General features: G+C 37.5%; 2 protein-coding genes across 4 annotated transcripts in view; both read left to right on the top strand.

The window, feature by feature from the left end:
- Nucleotides 1-857: 857 nt before the first annotated feature.
- On the top strand, nt 858-11,445 carry LOC121459516 (HAUS augmin-like complex subunit 3). Of its 3 annotated transcripts, none has more exons than XM_041669395.1 (5): nt 858-902; nt 2,136-3,186; nt 4,287-4,726; nt 6,989-7,217; nt 9,518-11,445. In XM_041669395.1, exons 2-5 carry the CDS (start codon nt 2,278-2,280, stop codon nt 9,734-9,736), a joined length of 1,797 nt encoding a protein of 598 aa, XP_041525329.1. In that variant the 5' UTR covers nt 858-902; nt 2,136-2,277; the 3' UTR covers nt 9,737-11,445. The 3 variants fall into 3 exon arrangements, with proteins under 3 accessions (XP_041525329.1, XP_041525328.1, XP_041525330.1); XM_041669394.1 differs by lacking the exon at nt 858-902 and adding an exon at nt 909-1,043; XM_041669396.1 differs by lacking the exon at nt 858-902 and having other exon boundaries at nt 1,399-3,186.
- Nucleotides 932-23,280, top strand: part of LOC121459515 (DNA polymerase nu-like) — a 149,765-nt gene continuing 127,416 nt past the window's right edge. Inside the window, exons 1-2 of the mRNA XM_041669393.1 lie at nt 932-1,043; nt 12,812-12,956. Of these exons, the coding sequence (XP_041525327.1) occupies nt 12,818-12,956 (139 nt within the window). The 5' untranslated portion in view covers nt 932-1,043; nt 12,812-12,817. The remainder of the gene's footprint in view (nt 1,044-12,811; nt 12,957-23,280) is intronic.

The raw sequence follows: 23,280 nt of genomic DNA, 5'->3' as shown, positions 1-23,280 counted from the left end.
GTTTTCTAATGATCAAAGCTTACACCTTGCAAATGTATATGTCATCTTACAAGAGATTGGTAAATTGCAAATGCAGTTTGTTTGGTAAAAAAACGAACAAATGCCGTCCCATACAAACACGTTGTTACCAATGCCAAAGGGCAGTTTTCTGGGATCATAAACCATCAGGCTTGCTTCACTTAGCCGTATTTCAGCTTCCTGCCTTCCATCGAACGACTGTGGCTATCCTAGCAGCCTCAGAATGTCTGTACTTTCGAGTTGAATGCATTCCTTCCACAGCACTCCAAACTTACGTGCTTTCCAGTTTGACATTTTGAAGATGGGATCGTGGAGGAAGTCAGCTAGGCCTTGGGAGTTAAGAACTTTTGCTAAACAACTACTGTAAAAGAATCTATAGCCAATAATCCTGCACAGCAAGAGATCAGTTGCTAGCACCCCGTTAGGTCACCGTGCCGCGGGGAGGGGTCTTTCGGCCTCAGGCTTCTGATTCCTAGAGGTGTCGACGATTAAGAGCTATCCTTAGCCTAGGAGGCCTAACTGAACGAGAGAAGCCTGGCTCGCTGTGCAGCGCTCAGCCCAAAGAACCCCAAACATCAACTCCAGGGCGGGGCGGGGAGAGGGCGGAGTCTTCAGCGAGGAAACCGCTCCGCTTGAGCCTAACGGGAAAGGTCGGCGGGCTGGGGGCGGAGTTAATGGGCAGGAGAGCCAATCAGCGGGCTCTTGGCTCCATGCAGGTAAGGGGTGGGGCAGGTCAGCTGTTCTTCCTCAGCCTCTCCGCGATACCACGCCTGCGCAGATATTACCGCTGTTGCTATCTGCGCATGCTCGTCCCGGCACTCCCGTGAGGCACTGCGACGCGCGCGGTTGGAGGTCGCTGACAGCGCCCGCTGGAGTAGCCGGAGGTGAGGGGTTCCGGTTCGGCGTTGGCGGGGCCGCCGCTACCCTCCTGCAGCCAGCTTGAGGAGCGGGTAGCCGATAGAGGTGCTCGGGAGGCTGAGGCTTCGTGCCGGGACTGAGGCTGCGTGGCCAGTCATCCGGCTGGGGTTGGTAAATTGTTTTTTTTTTCCCGAGTGCTGCGGATAAAACCCAAGGCCTCAATCATACTAGGCAAGCGTTAAACCCAAAATATGTCCCTATCCTTTATGCATCTTTTTGTTTGTTTGTTTTGCTTTTCGAGTCAGGGTTTCTCAGTGTAACAGCCCTACCTGCCCTGGAACTAGCTCTTTTTTTTTTTTTTTTTTTTTTTTTTTACTTTTGGTTTTTTTAAGACAGGGTTTCTCTGTGTAAGAGTCTTTTTTTTTTCTTTTCTTTTTTTATTATTATTGAGAAAAGGAAGAAAAAAAAAACAAGTTTCCACCTCCTCCCAGCCTCCCATTTCAAATGGAACTAGCTCTTATAGACCAGGCTGGCCTAGAACTCACAGAGATCCTCCGGCCTCTGCCTCCCTAGTGCTCGGATTAAAGGCGTGCGCCACCACTGCCCGGCCCTTTATGCATCTTTTAAAAACAGCAATTCTGTGGTTTTGTGGGTGTGTTTTATTAGGGATCCTAAGTGCCGGAACTGGTTACTCCAGAAACAAACAAAAACTAACCCAGAGATTTTGCTATCAGAGTGTCAAATGTATCGAGATTTTTACAGCCTGCCATTGCCACTGACCTTCGTTTGCTGAAGTCTTGGATCGTTGTGCGCTGGGTGAAAATAATACTTTTTGCTTAATGATTGGCTACTTTGAAACTTGTCAGTTTGCCCTGGTTTTCTCTGCATTAGGCTGGTTATGTCTGGAGATTGAGTCGTTTGAACCCGATGAATGCTGATTGATGTAAATATTCAGTTGATCTTTTAAAAAGTGGCATATTTCTATTTCTAAACTAGAAACGACGGGGAAACAACTATTATTTTACAAAATATAGTGCATTTTAAATAATTTTGTCATTGGAAAAATAAGATTTTTATTGTTATATTTTCACTAATTGGGTTTTCATTACTGTTGCAGTGTGTTTTGCTGTTTTCATCAGATAACGAACTTGCATCTGCCTTTCATTTAAATAGTTTCCTGATGGCATCTGATGAAATGATCTGTATTTAAAGTGCATTTGACTTATTTGTACTCTAACACTTGTTTTTTTCCCCTCTAGGAAAGGACACTATAGATTGTATTTCCCCCCTTCTTCCATGGACTTAGTGTAAACATGTTTTTTTCTGTTTGAACTTAGTTCTTAAAGACAGTTCCCATAGATTCATATCAAATATAAGAAACAGGGGTAGGGTAGTTTAACCATGAGTTGTGGAAAGGAGTTTGTGGAAACATTGGAAAAAATTGGTTATCCTAAAGCTGATACTCTTAACGGAGAAGATTTTGACTGGCTGTTTGAGGCTGGTGAAGATCAGTCATTTCTGAAATGGTTTTGTGGAAATGTTAATGAACAGAATGTGTTGTCTGAAAAAGAATTGGAAGCTTTCAGCATTCTTCAAAGATCAGGCAAGCCCATCCTAGAAGGAACGGCATTGGATGAAGTTCTTAGAACCTGTAAAACTTTTGATTTGAAGACACCTACACTGGATGACAAAGAGATACAGAAATTAGAAGATGAGGTTCAAATGCTGCAGAAATTATATAACTTAAAAATTCAGCGACGGAATAAATACCAGTTAATGGCTTCTGAAACTAGTTACAAATCTCTGGCATTAAATGCTAAACAAGAGGAAGCTACTAAGAAGCTAAAACAAAGTCAAGGATTCCTAGATGCTGTGAACACTAAACTCAGTAATGAACTTCAGGTTCTTACTGATGAAGTTAATAATTTGATGATATTCTTCAGAAATTCTAATTTAGGTCAAGGGACAAATCCAATGGTATTTTTATCTCAACTTTCCTTGGAAAAATACATAAGCCAAGAGGAGCAAAGCACAGCAGCCTTAACCTTATATACCAAAAAACAGTTCTTTCAGGGTATACATGAAGTAGTTGAAACTTCAAATGAAGAAAATTTTCAACTCTTAGACATACAAACACCATCTATTTGTGAAAATGAAGAAATCCTTGGGGAGAGACAACTGGAGATGGCTAGGCTGCAGATAGCATACATCTGTGCCCAACAACAGATCTTATACCTGAAAGCAAGTAATTTGAGCATGAAGTCAAGTATAAAATGGGCAGAAGAGAATCTTCATAGCCTAACCAATGAGGTAAATATAAGAAATAAGATTGAATTTGTATTGTAATTGTTAGAAACATAAGGTTTAATATTGCTACTACTTTAGAAAGGGGAAATTTAATTTAATTTTATGTTTTCTCAGTACTTATTTACAGTGTGTATTTCATACAAAAATATTATTAATCATATTACCAGAACTTAGTAATATATTGCCAGAATTTAGTAATTTTATCTTCAGTCATACTACCTGGTTAATTCTGAACAAAAATGCCTTAATTTGCACTATGAACTTGAAATTTGTGTCATTTCAAAAATAGACTAAACTGGGGTTTCCTTTTATGATATATGTCAAAGAGACTACTTGCTTAGCCGGGCGGTGGTGGCGCACGCCTTTAATCCCAGCACTCGGGAGGCAGAGGCAGGCGGATCTCTATGAGTTCGAGGCCAGCCTGGTCTACAAGAGCTAGTTCCAGGACAGGAACCAAAAGCTATGGAGAAACCCTGTCTCGAAAAATCAAAAAAAAAAAAAAAGAGACTACTTGCTTGATTGTGGGTGTTCTGCCTCATTTCTCTGACGAGAAGTCAAAAGTACAGGATTCAGTGGAATGAATTCCTCTTATTGAGAATGTGAAGATATATTACAGTTATTCATCTGTACTCTTTGGAAGCTTGCTTTCCTAATAATCATCAGATAATTGAATAAAAATGTAGGTTTTTCTGAATCGGAATGAATACCTGCATTAAATTAGTTACTGCAAGAGACGAAAATTTGAAATAATAAAAGAATGTGTGCTGTAATCAGCTGATACACTAATACCTATTGAGATAGTTTTAAGAAAAACTAAAATCTTCATTTGCTATCAATGACTAATATGCCGATAAAGTTATGATCAAGATAATAGATCTCCTAGTTAGCTATTACTGCATGCATATTTAATGTGAAAGCACTGAAGTTTTTCTCTTGACTTAGTCCAATATCTTCCCTTTTAAAATTAGTTTTGGATTATACTAATAAGTTACTTTTTATTCAATGAGCATATTATCTGACCACTTAAAACAAAAAAAGTGAAAATAATTTTAAAATAAAAATTTAAACCTACAGTTTAAAATGTTACTGCTTTCTTTTTGTAGGCTGTTGGTAAAGAAAATTTGGATGCTAAAATTTCTAGCTTGAACCGTGAGATTCTAAAACTTGAAGAACAAATCACTCATATGAAAGACAAAATTTTGCCTGCTGTAGTAAAAGAGAACGCCCAGTTATTGAACATGCCGGTTGTAAAGGGAGATTTTGATCTGCAGATTGCTAAACAAGATTGTTATACAGCAAGACAAGAGTTAGTTTTAAATCAGTTGATAAAGCAGAAGGCATCATTTGAGCTTGTACATTTATCATATGAAATTGAGTTGAGAAGACATTGGGATACATATCGGCAACTTGAAAATTTGGTTCAACAACTTAGTCAAAGAAACGTGGTGCTCTGTCAGCAATTAGCAACGTTAACGGATCCGTCAGCATCTGAGCAGTTAAACTCCAGGACTCCCATCAACACTAAAGATTATTCTACTCATAGGTATGCATATGTCATTGCTTTCTTAATAATTTTTATTTGTGTAAGATACTAGAGAATTTGAACAGAAATTTTTAAAGGTTTAAAAAATTACTTGTACTTAGATTGGCCTTTCTGCTTTTCTTTTATCTTAAACAATTTTGGTTCCCTTTCTGTTCATGTTAGGTCTGAATGTAGCCACTTTAGAGCTGAAGTCAATGAGTTGTAGGAATAAACTAATAAAACATTTACTCCCACTTAGACACCATTATTTACTTTATTTTAGATTTGGGACAGGACATTTGAATACAGCTTTATATCATAGGTTTTGCCGGACACAATACTGACTGTGTTTGGGGAAGGTGGTAATAGAGCGGAAGACTTTATTCCCTGTCTGGTAAGGTAGAGCACTCAAAGTGAAAGCTAGCCTTTCCTGGTTATCTAAATAATTGATGATACCAAGATACTGAAATTAAAAGACTAAAGAATACAGACTTCAAAAGTCTATTCTGTAAGGTGTAGTGACTCATATCTGTAATCCTAGTACCTAACAGGCTGGTGTAGAAAGATAGTACGTTTGAAGCCATCGTGGACTGTAGAAAATGAATGTTCAGCAAACACCTGTGTTTTAAATCCTGTGTAGTGATGGGATTATACCTTAATTTTAACTTTTTGGAAGCTGGGACAAGAGAATCTTGAATTTGAGGTCAGCTTGGGCTACATAGCAAGAATTCTAGGGCAGCCTGAGTTGCACAATGAGACTTTGTATTTTAAAGAAAGAAAGGATTGGCAGGGAGACAGCTAGGGAGATAGTTCAGTCACTGAAGTACTTGTGTACAAACTTAACCTGAATTTGATCCCAGAAATTACATAAAAAAGCCAGTTGCAGTGGCACACTCCTGTCATCTCTACACTGGAGAGGTAGAGGAGAAAGTGCTTGCTGGCCAGCCAGTTTCACTGAATAAGTGAACTCAGGTTTGTGAGAGACTTTGGTAAAAAAATGAGACAGAGTATTTGAGGAAGAGTCCCAACATCAACCCCTGGCCTCCCTGTGCACATGTACAAACACACAAACACATAATTTGTATCCTATTCTTCATTTTTCTGCAGGATTAGAATAATATACATTAAATCATTTTGTTTATTAGTAAAATGAATGACTTAGGGTTGCCTCATTGTTTTAATTTTAGGGTTTGCCATCAACATCATAGTCCGTGTAAACGTGCTAGTGTGTAATTGTGTGGTTATATTCTCCAGACTGTAATTGGCAACTTTGGATTTCAACCACCTTTATAGTCTGTTAAGATTTGGGTGTGTGAAGAGAGGAAGCTATATGTTGGTATATGTATAAGTAAAAGATATAATGTCTTTTTATAAGGCAGGTGTGACATGTTGCTTTAGATTTTTCTTTTGTCTTACTTATAGGCTGATGGATTTTTCTGCCGTTAAGTGAAATGGTCTTATTAATTATCAGGGTTTTTTTTGTTTTGTTTTGTTTTTGTTTGTTTTGTTTTTCAAGATAGGGTTTTTCTGTGTAGCTTTTTGGAACCTGCCCCGGAACTTGCTCTGTAGACCAGTCTGGCCTTGAACTCACAAAGATCCACACACCTCTGCCTCCCAATTTAATACCAGTGGTGGTACCACCACTGCCCAGCAATTATCAGGATTTTTACCAAACAAAATACTGAACAAATTAAAGTAGGAAGTTTGTTGTTAATGGCTATTTATATAGCTCTTAATTGTTTACCTTTTACAATATTTACGTTTTTAGTTTTTCTCTTTTAATCCCACCACAATCTTGTCCAATAGGCATTTGTTGGTCATTTTTGCTGCTGCTATGTCATAGATGTATTCTATAAAAGAAATGTTTTCTTGGGATGGATCACTGAAGCTTGCTTTGAAGTAAACTAATAAAAGTGAAGTTTGTGTCTAAAATAGGAAAGATGGAGAAACTGGAAATTTAGATATTTCTTTTAAAGAATTATTTATCTTTTTGAGATAGTATCTTGCTGGCCTTGAATTTGCTCTGTAACCTTGAGCCTATGATGCACCTACCTTAGCTTCCTGAGTGCTGGGATGACAGGGTTGTATCATATGCTCAAATTCAGGTATTTCTCTTCTGAAATAGTATTATATTTGTGATGTTTCAGTTGATCAATATTAGAAACACACAAATTACTACTTTTCAGTTGTTACTTAGCTATCATTATCCATGACCCAATATGGTAGGTTATAATTTTGAAAACTGCTAACATGAACATTTTTCTCTTTAATTTTATATTTTAGGCTTTATCAACTTTTAGATGGAGACAATAAGAAAAAAGAATTGTTTATAACCCATGAACGCTTGGAAGAAGTGGCTGAGAAATTGAAACAAGATCTTTCTCAAATACAAGATCAATTGGCAGTATCTACTCAAGAACAGTTTTTCTTTCTGTCCAAACTGAATAATGATGTGGACATGCTTTGTGATGCTTTGTATCACGGAGGGAACCAGCTATTGCTCTGTGATCAGGTGAGTGTTTACCTAAGAAGTTTAAAATGCTGTTAAAAATATGCTTATTGTAAAGGGCCAGAGAGCTAGCTCTTGTAAGAGGACCCATGTTTCATTCCTAGCACCCACATGGTGGCTCACAACCATCTGTAACTCTGGTAATGGGAGTTCTGACATCCTTGGCTTTTGTGGGTATCAGGCACACATGTGGTATACATATACACATGCAAGCAAAAATACTCATTCAAATAAAAAAAAATCATTAAAAATGTTCTGCCAGGCAGTGGTGGCACATGCCTTTAATCCCAGCACTCGGTAGGCAGAGACAGGCAGATCTCTGTGAGTTTGAGGTCAGCCTGGTTCACAGAGCAAGTGCCAGGACAGGCTCCAAAGCTACACAGAAAAACCCTGTCTTGAAAAACCAAAATAAGTAAGTAAGTAAATGAATGAATAAAATAATTAAATAAATGAATAAATAAAATAATGTTCCTTATAAAAGAAAATAAATGCTTTTATTTAGAGTACAGAGTCTTGTTGTATAGCCTATGCCGGTCTCCAACTCACAATCTCCCAGGTTCTAGGATTATAGGCATATGCCACCATACAAAACCTTATGGTTTTTTTGTAACTACTAATACGTATTCAGGTAATTTTGAATGTTGTGTACATAATTTGAAAGTAAAGTTTTCAGCCACTATAAAAATGATATGATTTTGTATTAGGGAAGAAAACTTGTTATTTCAGCAAAGAGAGGATTGCTCGTCTGTTTTAAAATCTCTTTGTGTACTTATTGGTACATGCTTCTTCTAATGGAATTCCCCAACTTTTTTGTTTTAAACATGTTTCCCAGTGACTGGTCTTTTAGATGTTAGTAGACATTTTTTCAGCATATTCTTTTTTTTTTTTTAATTTTTTTTTAATTTTTATTTTTTATTGAGAAAAGGAAAAAAAAGTATCCGCCTCCTCCCAGCCTCCCATTTCCCTCCCCCTCCTCCCACCCTTCTCCCGCTCCCCCAAACTCCTCTCCCCCTCCCTCTCCAGTCCATAGAGCAGTCAGGGTTCCCTGCCCTGTGGAAAGTTCAAGGTCTGTCCCCCTCCGTCCATGTCTAGGAAGGTGAACATCCAAACTGGCTAGGATTCCACAAAGCCAGAACATGAAGTAGGGTCAAAACCCCGTGCCATTGTCAGCATATTCTTTTTTAAAATCGCATTTATTTGTGTGTTATGTGAGAGTGTCATGATGCACAGGTGGAAATCGGGACCATTTATAGTAATTGGTTCTCTTCTTTCTACCATATCTTTCCAAGGATTGAACTATGGTTGTCAGGCTTGGCTGTAGATGTCATTGTCTACTGAAGTGCCTCTCTAGTCCATCACTGTGTTACTCTTGAGTATATTTTAAAGGGGAAAAAATAAGCCAGTTAAAATGAGTAGAATATTTATAAAGCCTCATGGTTAATTCCTAATTGCTCTGAATTGTTCTGTGATTCATAATTGACACATTTTTCTACATCAAGAATATTAAGGAAAACTGTTTGGTTCCAAACAGAATCTCACCACATAGCCCTTGTTGGACTAGAACTTGCTACATAGACATGTAACAGTCTTTACTTTGCCTCCAAGTGGTGGGATTACAGGTCTGTGTACTAGGCCATCAGAAACCACCACATAATGGCCTCCATGATAAAATGCATCTTTGTTTCAGAATGTTATGATCTGAAAAAAACTGTGTATCCCAGTTTGGCCTCAAATTTAGAGCAATCCAGCCTTCCTTTCCTACTGTTGGTATTGTAAACATGAGCACCATCCATGCCCAGCCTGTTAAGTGTTGTTTTTTTTTCTTTTTAAATTTTTTATTACATTTATTTATTTTTGTGTGTGAAGGCTCACACACCTGTCGATCAGAGGACAATTGGGAGTCTACTCTTTACTTCAAACGTGGATTTGGGGGATCAAACTTGGGTCATCAGGCTTGATAACAAGTGCCTTTGTCCACTGAGCCATCTGTTCAGCCCTCTTTTTGTTTTTCTCTAGTTCTTTGTTTAAAGATAGGATCTCACTATGTAGGCCTGGCTGGTTTGGAATTAACTGTGCAGATCAGGCTATCCTAGAACTAAGAGATCGTCCTGCCTCTGTCTCCCAGGTGTTTATATTAAGAGTCTGTGTCATCACTCCAGCCTAACAGGGCTTTTTATTGTGATTATGAGAAGTTTTTCATTTAATAGAATTTCCTTTTAAATTTTAGAATTTCCTTTTAAATTTCTAGTTGGTGTTAGTGATAAAGTTCTTGAAATAAAGGGTTTTTTTTCTCCCCTTTTCAGGAGTTAATGGAACATGTTCATCGAGTTGAATCTAAGTTGAATAAACTAAATCATCTCCTTACGGATATTCTTGCTGATGTGAAGACAAAAAGAAAACTTTTGGCAACTAATAAATTGCATCAAGTGGAAAGAGAATTATATGTATATTTTTTCAAAGATGCAGACTATCTAAAAGATGTTGTGGAAAATTTAGAAAACCAGTCAAAGATTAAGACCTGATCTTAAAGACTGAAGATTTCTAAAACTGAATCTTTACTATGCCTGCTGTGTTTTAATTTTTAACTATTAGGATGCTATTTCTAATAAACACTACTAATTTTTCTTTTGACATTTACTTAGTGTGTGGGGAGGGATGGGTATATGTGCAGTCGTGTACAGTAATTAGTGTGTACCATGTCGCATGTGTGGAGGTGAGAGCGTCTTGCAGGAGTTGTGTTACTCTTCTACCACAAGAGCTCTGGGAATGGAAATCAGGTCGTCAGTCTTGGTAGCAGAGATTAACCCACGTCATCAGCCTCAGTGCTACTAGGGTTATAAATTTAAGATCAACAGAACATTTTATTTGAATAGATTCAATGTCAAGTTGAACTTCCCTAATATGAAAATTTTAAATACTCCAAAATTTGAACCTGTATTTTTAAGCAACTGGAATGTTTCTCAAATGAAAAATTCTACATCTGATCTTTCATGGCTTGTCAGTCATAAAATACATACACTAAGTTATAAAGCTACCTTCAGTCTTAGTTGTATAAAATTTTGTCTGAAATATGAATGAATTTCACATTTTGACTTCATTTCTATCTCTAAAATTTATAATTGTATACAAAAATTAAAATATCTGAAGCACTTTAGTTCCACTCATTTAAGTTAAGGGATGTTCAGTTTGTGACATTGGTTTTGAGGTTGTATAAACATTGACTGGCTGACCAGACTGGACTTGAACTCACATCAGGCATACTACCAAGTGCTTCTCATCACTGTTTGCTTGGTGCCACTTTATCTTGTCAAATTTTTACTTGCAGGAAAAAAACATGGTATACAAATGTTTTAAGTATAACTAAATTTCCTTAAATTGGCATTTTCTGCTGTTGGGTATTTCAAAATTTTTGTAGAATTTGGGGTTTTGTTTTTTAAGGTTTCTGTTATCTGAGGTCAACTGTGATCTGAAAATAATTTTAAAAAATGACAGGAGTAAAGTTTTTTTTTCAGAAGTAAAGTTTTAAGTTGTATGTCATGGACTCTGAAGCCTCCCACCTAGGATGTGTTCTACCTTTGTTTAGTGTATGTATGCTACATACTTGACCTTTTTTAGCAGGTACATAGATTTCCATACTATGTGTAGTTTCATTGCGGTTTGGAATTTTATCCTTTGTCGGTAAAGTAATATTATTGTATATTCAATAGCCAAGTCTTGTGTTTGACTAAAGTAAAATTCTGCTGAAGTATTTTCCCCTAATTTTCTGTTGTAATTTTTGGAAGTTTAAATGTGTCTGCTTGTATCACAAATTTTGAGCATTTCTGTTTTAGGGGCTGGGTTCTGGTGGCTGTACTAGAGCTTTAACCACTGTGATTATAGCATAAATAATGAAATTTGAAATATAAGTTTCAAAATTATATACAAATGGTTGCTTAAAGGATTTATGATATATATTTAAATCACTTAGAAAATGTTGGACAATTATTTAAGATTTGAAGTGGCTTTTTAGTTGGATTTTTTTCTTTTTATAGATTCATTTTGTTTTGTTTTTAAGGTAAGGTCTTAAATCTTTTCGCCTATATTGGTCTTCAGTTTATGATCCTGACTTGACTGTGCTGGGATTATGAGTGTATACCACCGCACGAAATTTCCTATCGGTTATTTTATCAAAAGCTCCCAAAGAGTTCATTTTATGATATGTCTGTGTCAAATAATAAATATTTTAAGTTCAGCTATAGGAAATACCTCTAAGAATATTCTTTACCTTTGTTTTATGGTTCACATAGTTTTATGGATATTTTCAGGGTATAACTATAGAAAGTGGCCATGCACTGTATTTTTACAATCTATCAAGCAAATGCATTTCTGTCAGTTATTGTATCATGTTACATAAATTTATTTTTGTTAGGTGAGCCTAATATAGTTAAAAAAAACATTAAATTTTATCATAAGATTTAACTGTAAGGCCAGTCTGACTCTTAATACCAGCACTTGGGAGGCAGAGGCAGGTGGATCTCTGAGTTCAAGGCCAGCCTGGTCTACAAATAAAATTCTAGGACAGCCAGAGCTGTTAAACAGAAACCCTGTCTCAAAAACAAAACAACCCCTCCCAAAACAATTTAACTGTCAGCTGTTCATTTTAATGTCCAGAGATAAGGCATTTAAATTCTTCTTTTCTCAAATAATGTGGGAAACGGTTAACTGCTTTCCCGGTGGGTGCCAGATAATTTAGCTAGGAAGCAGATAATTAATCTGTACCACCCACTAAACCTTCACCTACTTAGCCGGTGGACCAATAGAGACTTGTCAGTCCCAAAGTGGCAGGTTATTTGTCTACCTTGATGACCGAGGTCAGGTTTAATTACCGTATTGCAGAGTTATATGCTTGAAAATAGCAGCCAGCTTTCAGAACTGAGGAGGAGTTAAACTGCTTACCTCATAGTTGGTTAATTAGAAATTATTTTTATATGTTTATTTCTCTATTTTTTTAAAATATTTTATTTATTATATATACAATAGTCTCTCTGTGTGTATGCCTGCAGGCCAGAAGGGGGCACTAGACCTCTTTACAGATGGTTGTGAGCCACCATGTGGTTGCCGGGAATTGAACTCAGGACCTTTGGAAGAGCAGGCAATGCTCTTAACCACTGAGCCATCTCTCCAGCCTGTATATGTTTGTTTCTCAAAGGAGCCTCTGGTTGGTTTTGATTTGATTTGTAGCGCTGGGAAGCAAGACTAGGGTTTATACATACCAAGCAAGAGGGAACTGAGATTGGTATGTAAAATGGAAAAAGATAGTTTGTTTTCTTTTAAAAAAAAATAAAAATAAAACAGCTTTAAAAATATTTGAGACTGGGTCTTACTAATCTGCCCAGCTGTCCTCGAACTTGCTCTGTAGCCTAGGCAGGCTTGAACTATGTCTTCCTGCCTCAGCTTCCTAATTCAGTTTTACCAACAGGCCTCACTTCTTTCTCCATCCTATTTGTGTTAGATAATCGAAACCTGTTTCCTGTAGTTATTAATACCTTTTAAATGAAAATATATGTAATCCTTTTAAAGTCTTAAAATTAATATATGGGTACTTATCTTGTATTTAGGACTTTATGAAAATGGAAAATTATGAGGCATGTGTAGGTTTTGATCTCTGTGAGACACCCCTCTCTACTGTTGCTCAGAAGATTATGTGTGCTATGCGTTCAGGTGATTTCATGGATTCTAAGAATGAGGGAGAGAGTACAAAGAGTAAGTAATTTTATGAGTCTTATTGTCTTAAATGTTACTTATTTTAAAAGCTTAAGACTTAAAAGTGAAATGAATGTAATAAAATTATTCCCTAGAACTTTATATTTTGTAGGGAATTTCTATTGCCTACAAAAGAAGTGGTTTCCAATACCCTCCCTTCCCCATTCTTTGTGACTAAATTGCTTACTAAATTCAAACTCCTTTAACCCCTTTGCTTTAATACAGCACTCTTCCTTGTTCCGGGTACTTTAGTATCTTCAAAGGAGATGAAATCTTTCCTAATGTCTCTTGGATTATTGAATTTGTAAATTACTTGCTGTTATATATGGCCACAAGAGAAGTGTTTCTGTCATGTGCTGCCATACAATATATAAATTCTGGGTATTAGAGAAGAATGGGTTTGTGTATGTGGTTTATGATGTATGGCATGCTAACAAAAAGCTGTGGCATATACTCTCAGGCACAGGTATATCTGAAAGTTTTGTAACATTAGGGTTTTTTAACTAGCAAAGCCAGTAATTTGTTTTATTTCTTTTTTTCTAAAAACTAAGTTGTAAGTCATATTAAATTAGGATATTGAGATAAAATCATTGAGAGTATTTCCAAGTATTAACAGAAATGCTGTCTATAAACACAATTTCTTAGTTACAAGATAGTAGCACTTGGGGCTTGAGAGATGGCTCAGTGGGAAAAAACAGGCTTGAGCAGCTGAGTTTGAGTCTGTTGTATTTAGGTAAAGAAGTCAGAGGTAAGGCTATTTGTGTCTAATAACAACATTGGAGGTAGAAGAAGCAGGTAGATCTTGGGAATTCACTGCACCCAGCCTAGATGAACATTAGTATTTAAATTGCTATAATCTTGTCTTTTTCAAAATCTTCTCCTTGCTCGAAGGTCACACCACTATCCTGACTTTTATCACAACTGCTTCCTAATGAAAGCGTTTTATATTGCTTCAAGGACCTTTTTGTCAGGGATTACTTATCTATCCCATAGGAATCCAGACTTCCTTTCTGAGTTACAGAGGTGTGTGCATGGCTCAGGTTCATTGCATCAGGTCCTATCAGATAGTGAGTACCCCTTCTAAGGCATACTTGAAGATGGCCAACTTGCTTCCCATTTGGAACTCAAGATCATTTCTCTTCAGTTCTAGACTAAATAACAGTATTATGGGGTGGGGATGAAATAATATGTCAGAAGGACCTTGGGCATGTAAGTGCTTAATGAAACAACAGCTCTCTCACTGAGACCTTTATCTCAGAACAGGAAAGAACTAAGCTTACACTTTGTCCATTAAGCCATTGTATTAACTCTTGTGCCTTTAGCTTAGAGTTTTGTGGTTTTTTTTTTTTTTACCTTAACTTACCTTTATATTCAGAATTGAGTTCATCTATAAATGTTTTGCCTTATATTGTTCAGTAATATTGTTAAAAGTGTTTGGCAATTACTGGGGTCAAAGGAGTTTTTAAGATTTTTAGCTGATTAGATGCTATGCCATCTTGAGATTAAGCATGTTTTAATCAGTATATGTTTATTTTATCTTTATTTTCATAGAAAAACATTCCACACATTTATTAGAACTTTTAAGCTGGAGTTTAGAGATGTATTTTGTATTTAAAATATTTTTATAAAAATGAATTTATAAAAGCTTGATTCTCTAAAGGTATTTGGGGAATACATTCACATTTAGTATGAAGCTTATCTTTATTCCCACTATCTAGTAGAAATATTTAGCAATTTCAGTAACAGAATGAAAAACTAAAAGGCAGAATAGATCTATGATTATATTTCTTCTAATTAGGAGTAAATGAGTAAACATTTTTGTGTGTACCAAATAAACATAAAAATCCTTATTACTTCAAATCATTTACACAGCCTTGCAAGGTCTTAGATTTTAGTTCCCAAGGCCACTGCCCTCTGCCTCATGGATATTTTTGAGGTAGCCTCTAATTTTTTTCAAGACAGACTTTGGGGTCTGTCCTGGAACTAGCTCTTGGCTGGCCTCCAACTCACAGAGATCTGCCTGCCTCTGCCTCTCAAGTACTGGGATTAAAGGCCTGTGCCACCACTGCCTGGCTCCAATTGCTTTTTATTTTCAGTTTATTGCCACTTTGGTTGTTTGTGTCATGGCTTCAGGTTATTCTTTGTCCTTGCTCTCTGGAAAGTTTGTCCCTAGGATATTTTCATGTAATCCTATGTAATATCTACCTCCCGTCTGCCCTTTATATTATATTCTACTACTCACTATTTTCCAACACTTTGTTGTCCCAGTCAGATTTAAGTATGACTCCTGACAATGTGACACTTTTCTCATCCATTCCCTGTTGACCTTTCTTCACAGCTGTTAGTGTGTTAGTGCCTGTTTCCTGTATGGACATAGATGCAAATTCTCCCAATAAAGTATTTGAAAACTGAGTTTAGTACCACCTTAAAAACATCTTACAACATGATCAAGTTAGCTAGTTGTTTGTTTGGTTTTGTTTATGTTTTTTTAGGACAGGGTTCCATTTCTTTGTGTAGCTCTGACTGTCCTGGAACTCACGCTGTAGACCAGGCTGGCTTCGAACTCAGAGATCCGTCTGCCTTTCTTCCTAAGTGTTAGGATTAAAGGTGTGAACCACTATTGCTGGCACTCAAATTAGTTTTATTCCAAAGATGTAAGCATTATTCAAAATAAGCAAATCAGCAAATTAGCTTAGTACATAAATAGAATCAGGGACAGAAATCACATGATCACCTCAACAGATACATATATTTGACAAAGTTCAACCCTTTCATGGCAAGTGTCCTGAAGTGACTATGTCTAGAAAGACCATACCTTACCATAGTAAGAGAGAGAGCATCGGGTAACAGCATTTCCCTCCAAGTTTGACCACATAAGTTCAGCCCCCAGGATATACCCAGTCAACAGAGAGAACTCATGAAAGTTGTCTCCTGACTACACATGCACACAAAAAAGAATAAATGTAATTTAAAACTAAGGGTTAGGAAGATGGGTCCATGGTTAAAGTACTTACCATACACGTGTGAGGACTAGAGTTCAGATCCCTGGAATTCATGTAAATTCCTTGGAATGATGTGTGTGCACATGCACATCTGGGTCCACTTAAAATTCTAGCCTCAGAAAGTAAAGATGGGATTCCTTACTAGTTAGTAAGACTAGCATTATAAGTGAACTCAGTTTGATTGAGAGGTCCTGCCTCAATGAATAAGGTAGAAGAGTGATGGAAGATGATTCCTTACATCAACTTTGGATCTCTACATGCATGTGCACCCATGTGTTCTTGCATCCACTCAAATGTGTGCCTACATGTGCAAACTTGTGTACACACACTTGCATATCACACACGGAAATGGAAAATAATAAAAAATTTAAAAGTAAAAACTATATACAGAAAACATCACAAATACTATATTAATGGCGAAAAATTGAAAGCATTCCCTGTAATTCAAGAACAGGAAATCATTGACTAGTTATCGGGCTAGCTCAGCAGGTAGAGATGCTTACTATGGAGCCTGAGAAACTGAGTTAAATCCCTAGGACCTATGTGGTAGAAGGATAGAACTAACTCTTGAGAGTTGTCCTCTGACCATTGGCACACCATAACAAGCACGGGCCATCACAAAATAAATATAACAATTTTAAAAAGAAAAATATGTCTATTATCTCCATTGTTGTCTACTGTAGTCCTTGAATTCTTAAGCCAGAGAAATAGAGGGTACACACAGCAAAGGAAAATGTCAAATTATCCCTATTTACAGACTGGTCCTATTCTTAAAAGACCCTGATACCACCAGAAAACTCTTAGATCTAAATAAACATTTTCATCAAAGTTGTAAGATAGCATCAGTTGCTTTTCTATATAATGACAATGAACATGTTGAAAAAAATCAGGCAAGCATAGTGGTGCATGCCTTTAATTCCAGCAATTGAAGAGGGCAGGATGTTTGAGGCCACCCTGGTCTACATAGCAAGTTCCAGGACTAGACAAACACTGTCTCAAGGAGGAAAAATTGCAGAAGAGGAAAAAGAAAAATCTAGAAGTATACCTATACAAAGTGTGAGACTTTTACAGTGAAAACAGTATCCCTAAAGGAAGAAACTGAAGTCACTAGAAGATGGGAAAAAATACATTCATTGACTGGCAGAAGGAAAATGACTATTGCCAGAAACAATCTACAGAACTGCTATAATCTCAATCAAAATTCCAATGGCAAACTCCAAGGTTAATATGAAAGCACAGAAGACCTCAAGCTGTCAAAGTAATCCTGAGCAAAAAGCATGCTACAGGTGTCACAACACGATCTCAAATTATACTACAAAGCAGTAGTAACAAAAACAACATGGTCCTGACACAAAAACAGAGACCAACAGTGACCTAGAATTGAGGACCCTGAAATAGACCCATGGAGCTACAAACATCTGACTTTCAACAAAGATGCTGAAATATGTTGGAGAAAAGATAGCATCTTCACTTGGTGCTAGGAAACCTGAAATTAAGACCCGAAACTACCAGAAGAAAACAGGAAAAACACTTAAAGATACAGACACAGAACTTTCTGAATAGGATTCTAGTCCAAGAAACCATCAAGAATTGACAAATGAAATTACACTGAATGAAGTTTGGGCATCATGGGGAATAATTATCAGTGAAGAGAGCCTACAGAATGGGAGAAAGACCTTACTAGTCATTAACAGCATTGGCATCTAAACTTTTTTTGTTTTATTTTTCAAGACAGGGTTTCTCTGTATTGTAGTTGGACTTTTTTTGGACAGCCAGCTCCCATAATGACATGGAGACTTATTAATTATGAAACTTTGGCCTTTGCTTAGGCTTGTTCCCAACTAGCTCTTATACCTTAAGTTAACCTATTTATATTAATCTGCGTTCTGCCACATGACTCATACTGTATATCCAACTTCCCCATGTCTCACTGGCAAACCCCCCAGCCTCAGATTCCTCCCGTGAGTTTTTCTCTCTTGCCGGAAGTCCTGCTCATCCTCTACTGCTATTGGCCATTCAGCTTTTTATTAAACTAATCGGAAGGTGCCTTAACAGAGATACATCTTCACAGTGTACAAAAAGATTATCCCATAACACTGCAGTTCTAACTGTCCTGGAACTAGATGAGACTGACCTTGAACTCAGATCCTTCTGCCTCTGCCTCCTGAGTGTGCCACCACTGCCAAGGGTATCTAAACATTTTTAAAACTCAAAAAAAAATAATAATCAGCTAGTCAGTAATGGACAGGTAAACCGAATAGTTCTGAAAAGAAATATAAACTGCCAATAAATACATGAAAAGTGTTAATGGTCTTAGCTGTCAAGAAAATTCAAATAAAAACTACATTGAGATTCTGTCTCACCCTAGTCATGATGTCTGTCATCAATAAGACAAATTTGGGACTAGATAGTTGACTCTGGTTAACATCACTTCTTGTTGCAAAGGACCTGGGTTTGATTCCCAGCACCTACATGGAGGCTTACCACCTCCTCTGGCACAAGGCATGCATGTAGTACACAGGCATATATGCAGGCAAAAACACTCATAATAATACTAAAATAATAAATAATGAAAATCTAAAAATAAATTTTAAGAGTTTCTTCGAAAATTTACAGTTCAGGATGTGGGGGATGGGAGAACTCTTAAACAATACTGTTCCAAAGAGCTGCTTGGCCACTTGTTCATTTCCTGGCTGTCCAGACCCCCAAAATAATCACACAGGAATTGTATTAATTAAAATCACTGCTTGGCTCATTAGCTCTAACTTCTTATTGGCTAACTCTTACATCTTAATTTAACCATTTTTATTAATCTGTGTATCACCATGAGGCTATGGCCTACTAGCAAAGTTCCAGCACATCTATCTCTGGCTGAGGATCCATGGCATCTCTCTCTGCCTCTTCTTCCCAGCATTCCATTTAGTTTTCCCTGCCTAGCTCTGTTCCCCTATAGCTCTGCTATAGGCCCAAAGCTGTTCCTTTATTAACCAATGAAAGCAACACATAGACAGAAGGACCTTCTACACCACAATACATACTGAATATGTAAATTAGGTAACCAACCTTGGAAATTAGTATAAAAGCTCTTAAAAATAGGCTGAGTAGTGATTGCACATACCTTTAATCCCAGCACTCAGGAAGCCGAGGCAGACAGATCTGAATTCAAGGCCAGCCTATTCTACAGATTGAGTTCCAGGACTGCTAGGGCTACACAGAGAAACCCTGTCTCCAAAAACCAAATAAACACATATGATTCAGCTGTCACTTTTGGGTATATATCCAATGGAATCAAAGTCAGATATCTACACACCTAATGGCAACAGCCAAGTTATAGAATCAGCATACATGCCCAATTGTATTAATCAGGCTTCTCTAGATGAACAGAACTGATAGAGGATATGTAGAATAGCTTACAGGTCATTGTTGCCCAGCTAGTCCAACAATGGCTGTCTTCCAATGTAAGATCCCGGAATCCAGTAGTTGTTCAGTCTACAGAGCTGAGTGTCTCAGTTGGTCTTCAGTATATGCTCAAGTCCCAAAGAAGTAGGCTCTAATGCCAGTGAAGGAATGAACTTGGAAATGAGCAAGAACAAGCAAGGAAAAAAAAAGACCTTTCATCTATATTGGTTATATAGGCTGCAATAGAAGGTGGGGCCCAGATTAAAGGTGAATCTTTCCACCTCAAAAGATCTGGATTAAAGATATATGTCTGCACCACAAAAGATTCAGTTTAAAAGTGTATTTTTCCACTTCAAATGATTTAATTAAAAAAATTAAATTTTAAAAATCCAATTCAGTTCAATTTTAAAAATGTTTAATTTAATTTAACTTCAAAGTTGTACCCAGCTGCTTGAGTTCTAGTCAATTCCAGATGTAGTCAAGTTGGTAACCAAGAATAGCCACTACAAGTCCACCCCTTGTCAACTTGACACAATTGCATCTCCTTATGTCATGCTTAATTTCCAAATGAAAACAACCAGCTCGTAATCACCCCTAACATGATATAATTATCCCATGCACAACTGCAAGCACATTATATATTTAACCAGGTCATAATTATGCCTAATTTGATATAACTATCCCTCATATAACCACAAATTATGAATTTTAGAATGGGTGGCAATATCACTTGAGGGAACGTTCTCAAACTTAAATATGATAACCACTTATGTTCTCTTAATTGATGTTACAGCCCATGATAAAGAAACTGGGGAAAGACAGAACAAATATCTGTACAAACACATTCTTAACAGAATATGACAAACATGTCAATTTTAATCCTCATTTCTGCTTACGTGACCTTAGCTGATATTTATAGCTACCTTTCTCTGTTACCCACTCAGTATTTTTCCACCCTCAGCAAGCTCCTCATCAGGTCTTGGCTCTTTTCCTGGACGAGTGATCCATATCTTCATTCTTGAAGGGTCTGTGTCCTTTGCTGCCCTGCCTGGATTAGGCTGTTATAGTTTCCCATTAACTTTACTCACAAGACATGGTGGCACCAAGAGATTCCCTAAAGTATCTCCTGCATTCCAGATGTAATCTTTCTTACCACCATTGTGGAGAAACAATCCAGTTTCCCCTTGGTAATCTGAATCAACCATTCCTCCTAACACTGTTATTCCTTTCTTATCCTATTCGTTTAAGGGCATCAGAAACTCAAAGTGGCCAGGGGGAAGTATTGAGCTTTAAGATCAATGGAATTTTTGTTGTGTCTCCTGGAAGGAGCACTGGCCCTTTGGAAACCAAAATTTCTAGGCCAACAGAACTTACGTTCAAGGGAACACTCATCAACAGATGAGAAAAGGAAATGTATATGCACACAGTAGTCTTACTTAGTCAGAATGAACTGCCATTTGCAAGGAAATGATGAAACTGGAAATCATATTAAGTTGAAGAAGTCAGACTCAAACAAACATTTTCTATTTAATCTTGTGTTCATAATACAATTTTTTAAGGGAAGGCTTTGGGAAGAGGTGTGGGAACCAGAGTAGGTTGAGATGGAAGATGAGTGAATTATCAAAGTACAATTTGAATAAAGGGTGAAAACCAAATGGTTCTAAAAGTGGTTCCGGAGGTTTTGGAGTCCAGATATACAAAGAACCCAGAAGCCCTTTCCATATAACTAATCAATGTCCAGGCTGCCTGGATGGCTGAAGATCCAGGCCCTACTGTCTTCTGCTTGAAAGCAGTGCCAGGGCCAAACAGCATGCCTCTTTATTTTGTTATACTTAAGGGATATCTAAAAGTAAACCCAATGTCTATTTTTCTCTTAAAATGTTTTACATATTCACACATTTTATCTGAAACTTTTAGAGTGTATATGTACTGTTAAAGTATAAGTTTCTTATAGTATAACTTTGTTTCGTCTCTTTCTCCTTCCTGGTCTAGCTGAACTGGGCTTATTAAGGGAGTATTTTCATCCACTCAGGATAGAAATCACATAGTAATTTGAACAGGGAATGTTTAGATCTTTATTGACTAGATGGGTTTTAGCCACCAAGACATATAAAGAGAACTGAAAGATTTAAGTAACAGAAGGAGAGAGGCTACCTCCCCCACCCACAAAGCTGGAGTAGCGTGCTGATAAAGGAAAGGTGTCCGTCTCCTGGCAGTGTTCCTCCAGCACCCTCTGCTGACTAAGTTTAGCATTGTGCCAAGTGTTTGCAGGGTCAGCAATATATAAGCAGTAAGGGAAGTAACGAAGTTCACATTCACTTAGGATGGACAACATAAAACATCTTATAGCTGGGTGGAGGTGGCGCACGCCTTTAATCCTAGCACTCAGGAGACAGAGGCAGGTGGATCACTGTGAGTTCATGGCCAGACTGGTCAACGGACAGCCAAGGCTACACAAAGAAACCTTATCTTGAAAAAAAAAAAGTGTTCATTATCAGAGGTCCTGCTGTTTAACGGGTAGAAGATAAACCCTAAATGATTTAGAAGCCTTAGGGGATGTAGTAGGGTACCCCCTTGTACGTAACAGACAAATTACAGCATTTTACTCCTACCACCACTAAGGAAAAGACCCAGAACCTGAACCTGATGGAAAATTTTCAAAGAATAAAGGTATATATACCACATTTGTGAATGTGTTCTATCTCATACAGTGAATTATACAAAAGTCACCTGCTTTGTGTAGGACCTAAAATAGACAGGGTTCCAATGAAGTCCAGGCAGTGAAGCAAGTATCCCAGTCATAATGCATTACCAACCCAACAGACCTTCTGGTATTAGAGGTAGGGGAAAAATAGGTGTGTGGTTTTTAGGGTCTTAAGAGAATTATAATTCAGATTCCAAGAACATGAAGCAAGGCTATACCATCATCATCAGAGAATCATACATCTTTTAAAAGAGTAAAATTAAGCTAAAAATGCCCCCCCCCCCCCGCAATGCTACTAGCTCCTCATGGAAATGGAGCTTGAGAATATCCAACTAACCTTGAATTCCAAACTGCCAAACGTTGTCCCGTTCTGTCAGAGCATCAAGAGGGCCTGCAGCAATCTATTGTATACTGGAAATGGTTTATTTGGTTTGGTTATAAGCAGGCAAGTAGGCACAACTGGCTGCCTGGTTTCAGACCTGCATGGCTTGGCTTCTAATGTGTTGTCTCAACATGAAAAATAAAAAAAAAAACAGAAAATGGACTGCAGATGCACCATATTCCAGTTCATGCACCCCGACCTGGGTGACATGTTGAAGACATGTTGAAGATAAATCCAAAAGATAAAATTTTGGGTGATTTACTTGCCTATCCACATTGTATGAATGGGGAAACCAAGGTTAGAGAACTTTCAACCTACGGACAAATGTTGGCCAGTCCGGAATAAGAACGGTCAGAGGTCTGGCACTGGGAGTTCTTGAGGCAAGGCATATGACTAGATCCATTGTATGGTCTTAAAGTATTTCCCACATATGAACATCTACCATAGGCTGCAACCAACAGCCATACTATTAGAATGACTTGGCCAATTGGCACTTATCACCTTCTGTACCATGCTGTCCCAGTGCTAACACATGGTTGCTTTGACTTTAGTAACCATAGGACTTGGGTTAGCCCATTAGGCATTGGCCCACTAACAAGCACTGGTTTAGCTGTTTTTCTGTCAGATGTTCAACTTTGCAACAACAGAGACTGAGCTTAGATTCCCCAATGGCATTATCTTTTATGAGTAGTCACTTGGTGGCAGGTTGACAACACTGAACTCTCCATGTTCTGAAAGGTAGAGTAATGTTTTTTTCTCTTAGTATCTCATTGTGTGGCCAAGGCTGGCCTTTCTCAAGTGATCTTTCTACCTTAGCCTCCCAAGCTACTGGACCAC

The sequence above is a fragment of the Microtus oregoni genome, unplaced genomic scaffold, assembly GCF_018167655.1.
Source record: "Microtus oregoni isolate MIOR12 unplaced genomic scaffold, Mior012 000019F_ref0000042, whole genome shotgun sequence".
NCBI classification, from domain to species: Eukaryota; Metazoa; Chordata; class Mammalia; order Rodentia; family Cricetidae; genus Microtus; species Microtus oregoni.
Note: the sequence above shows the minus strand (reverse complement) of the source record. Positions and strands in the feature narration are given on the sequence as shown.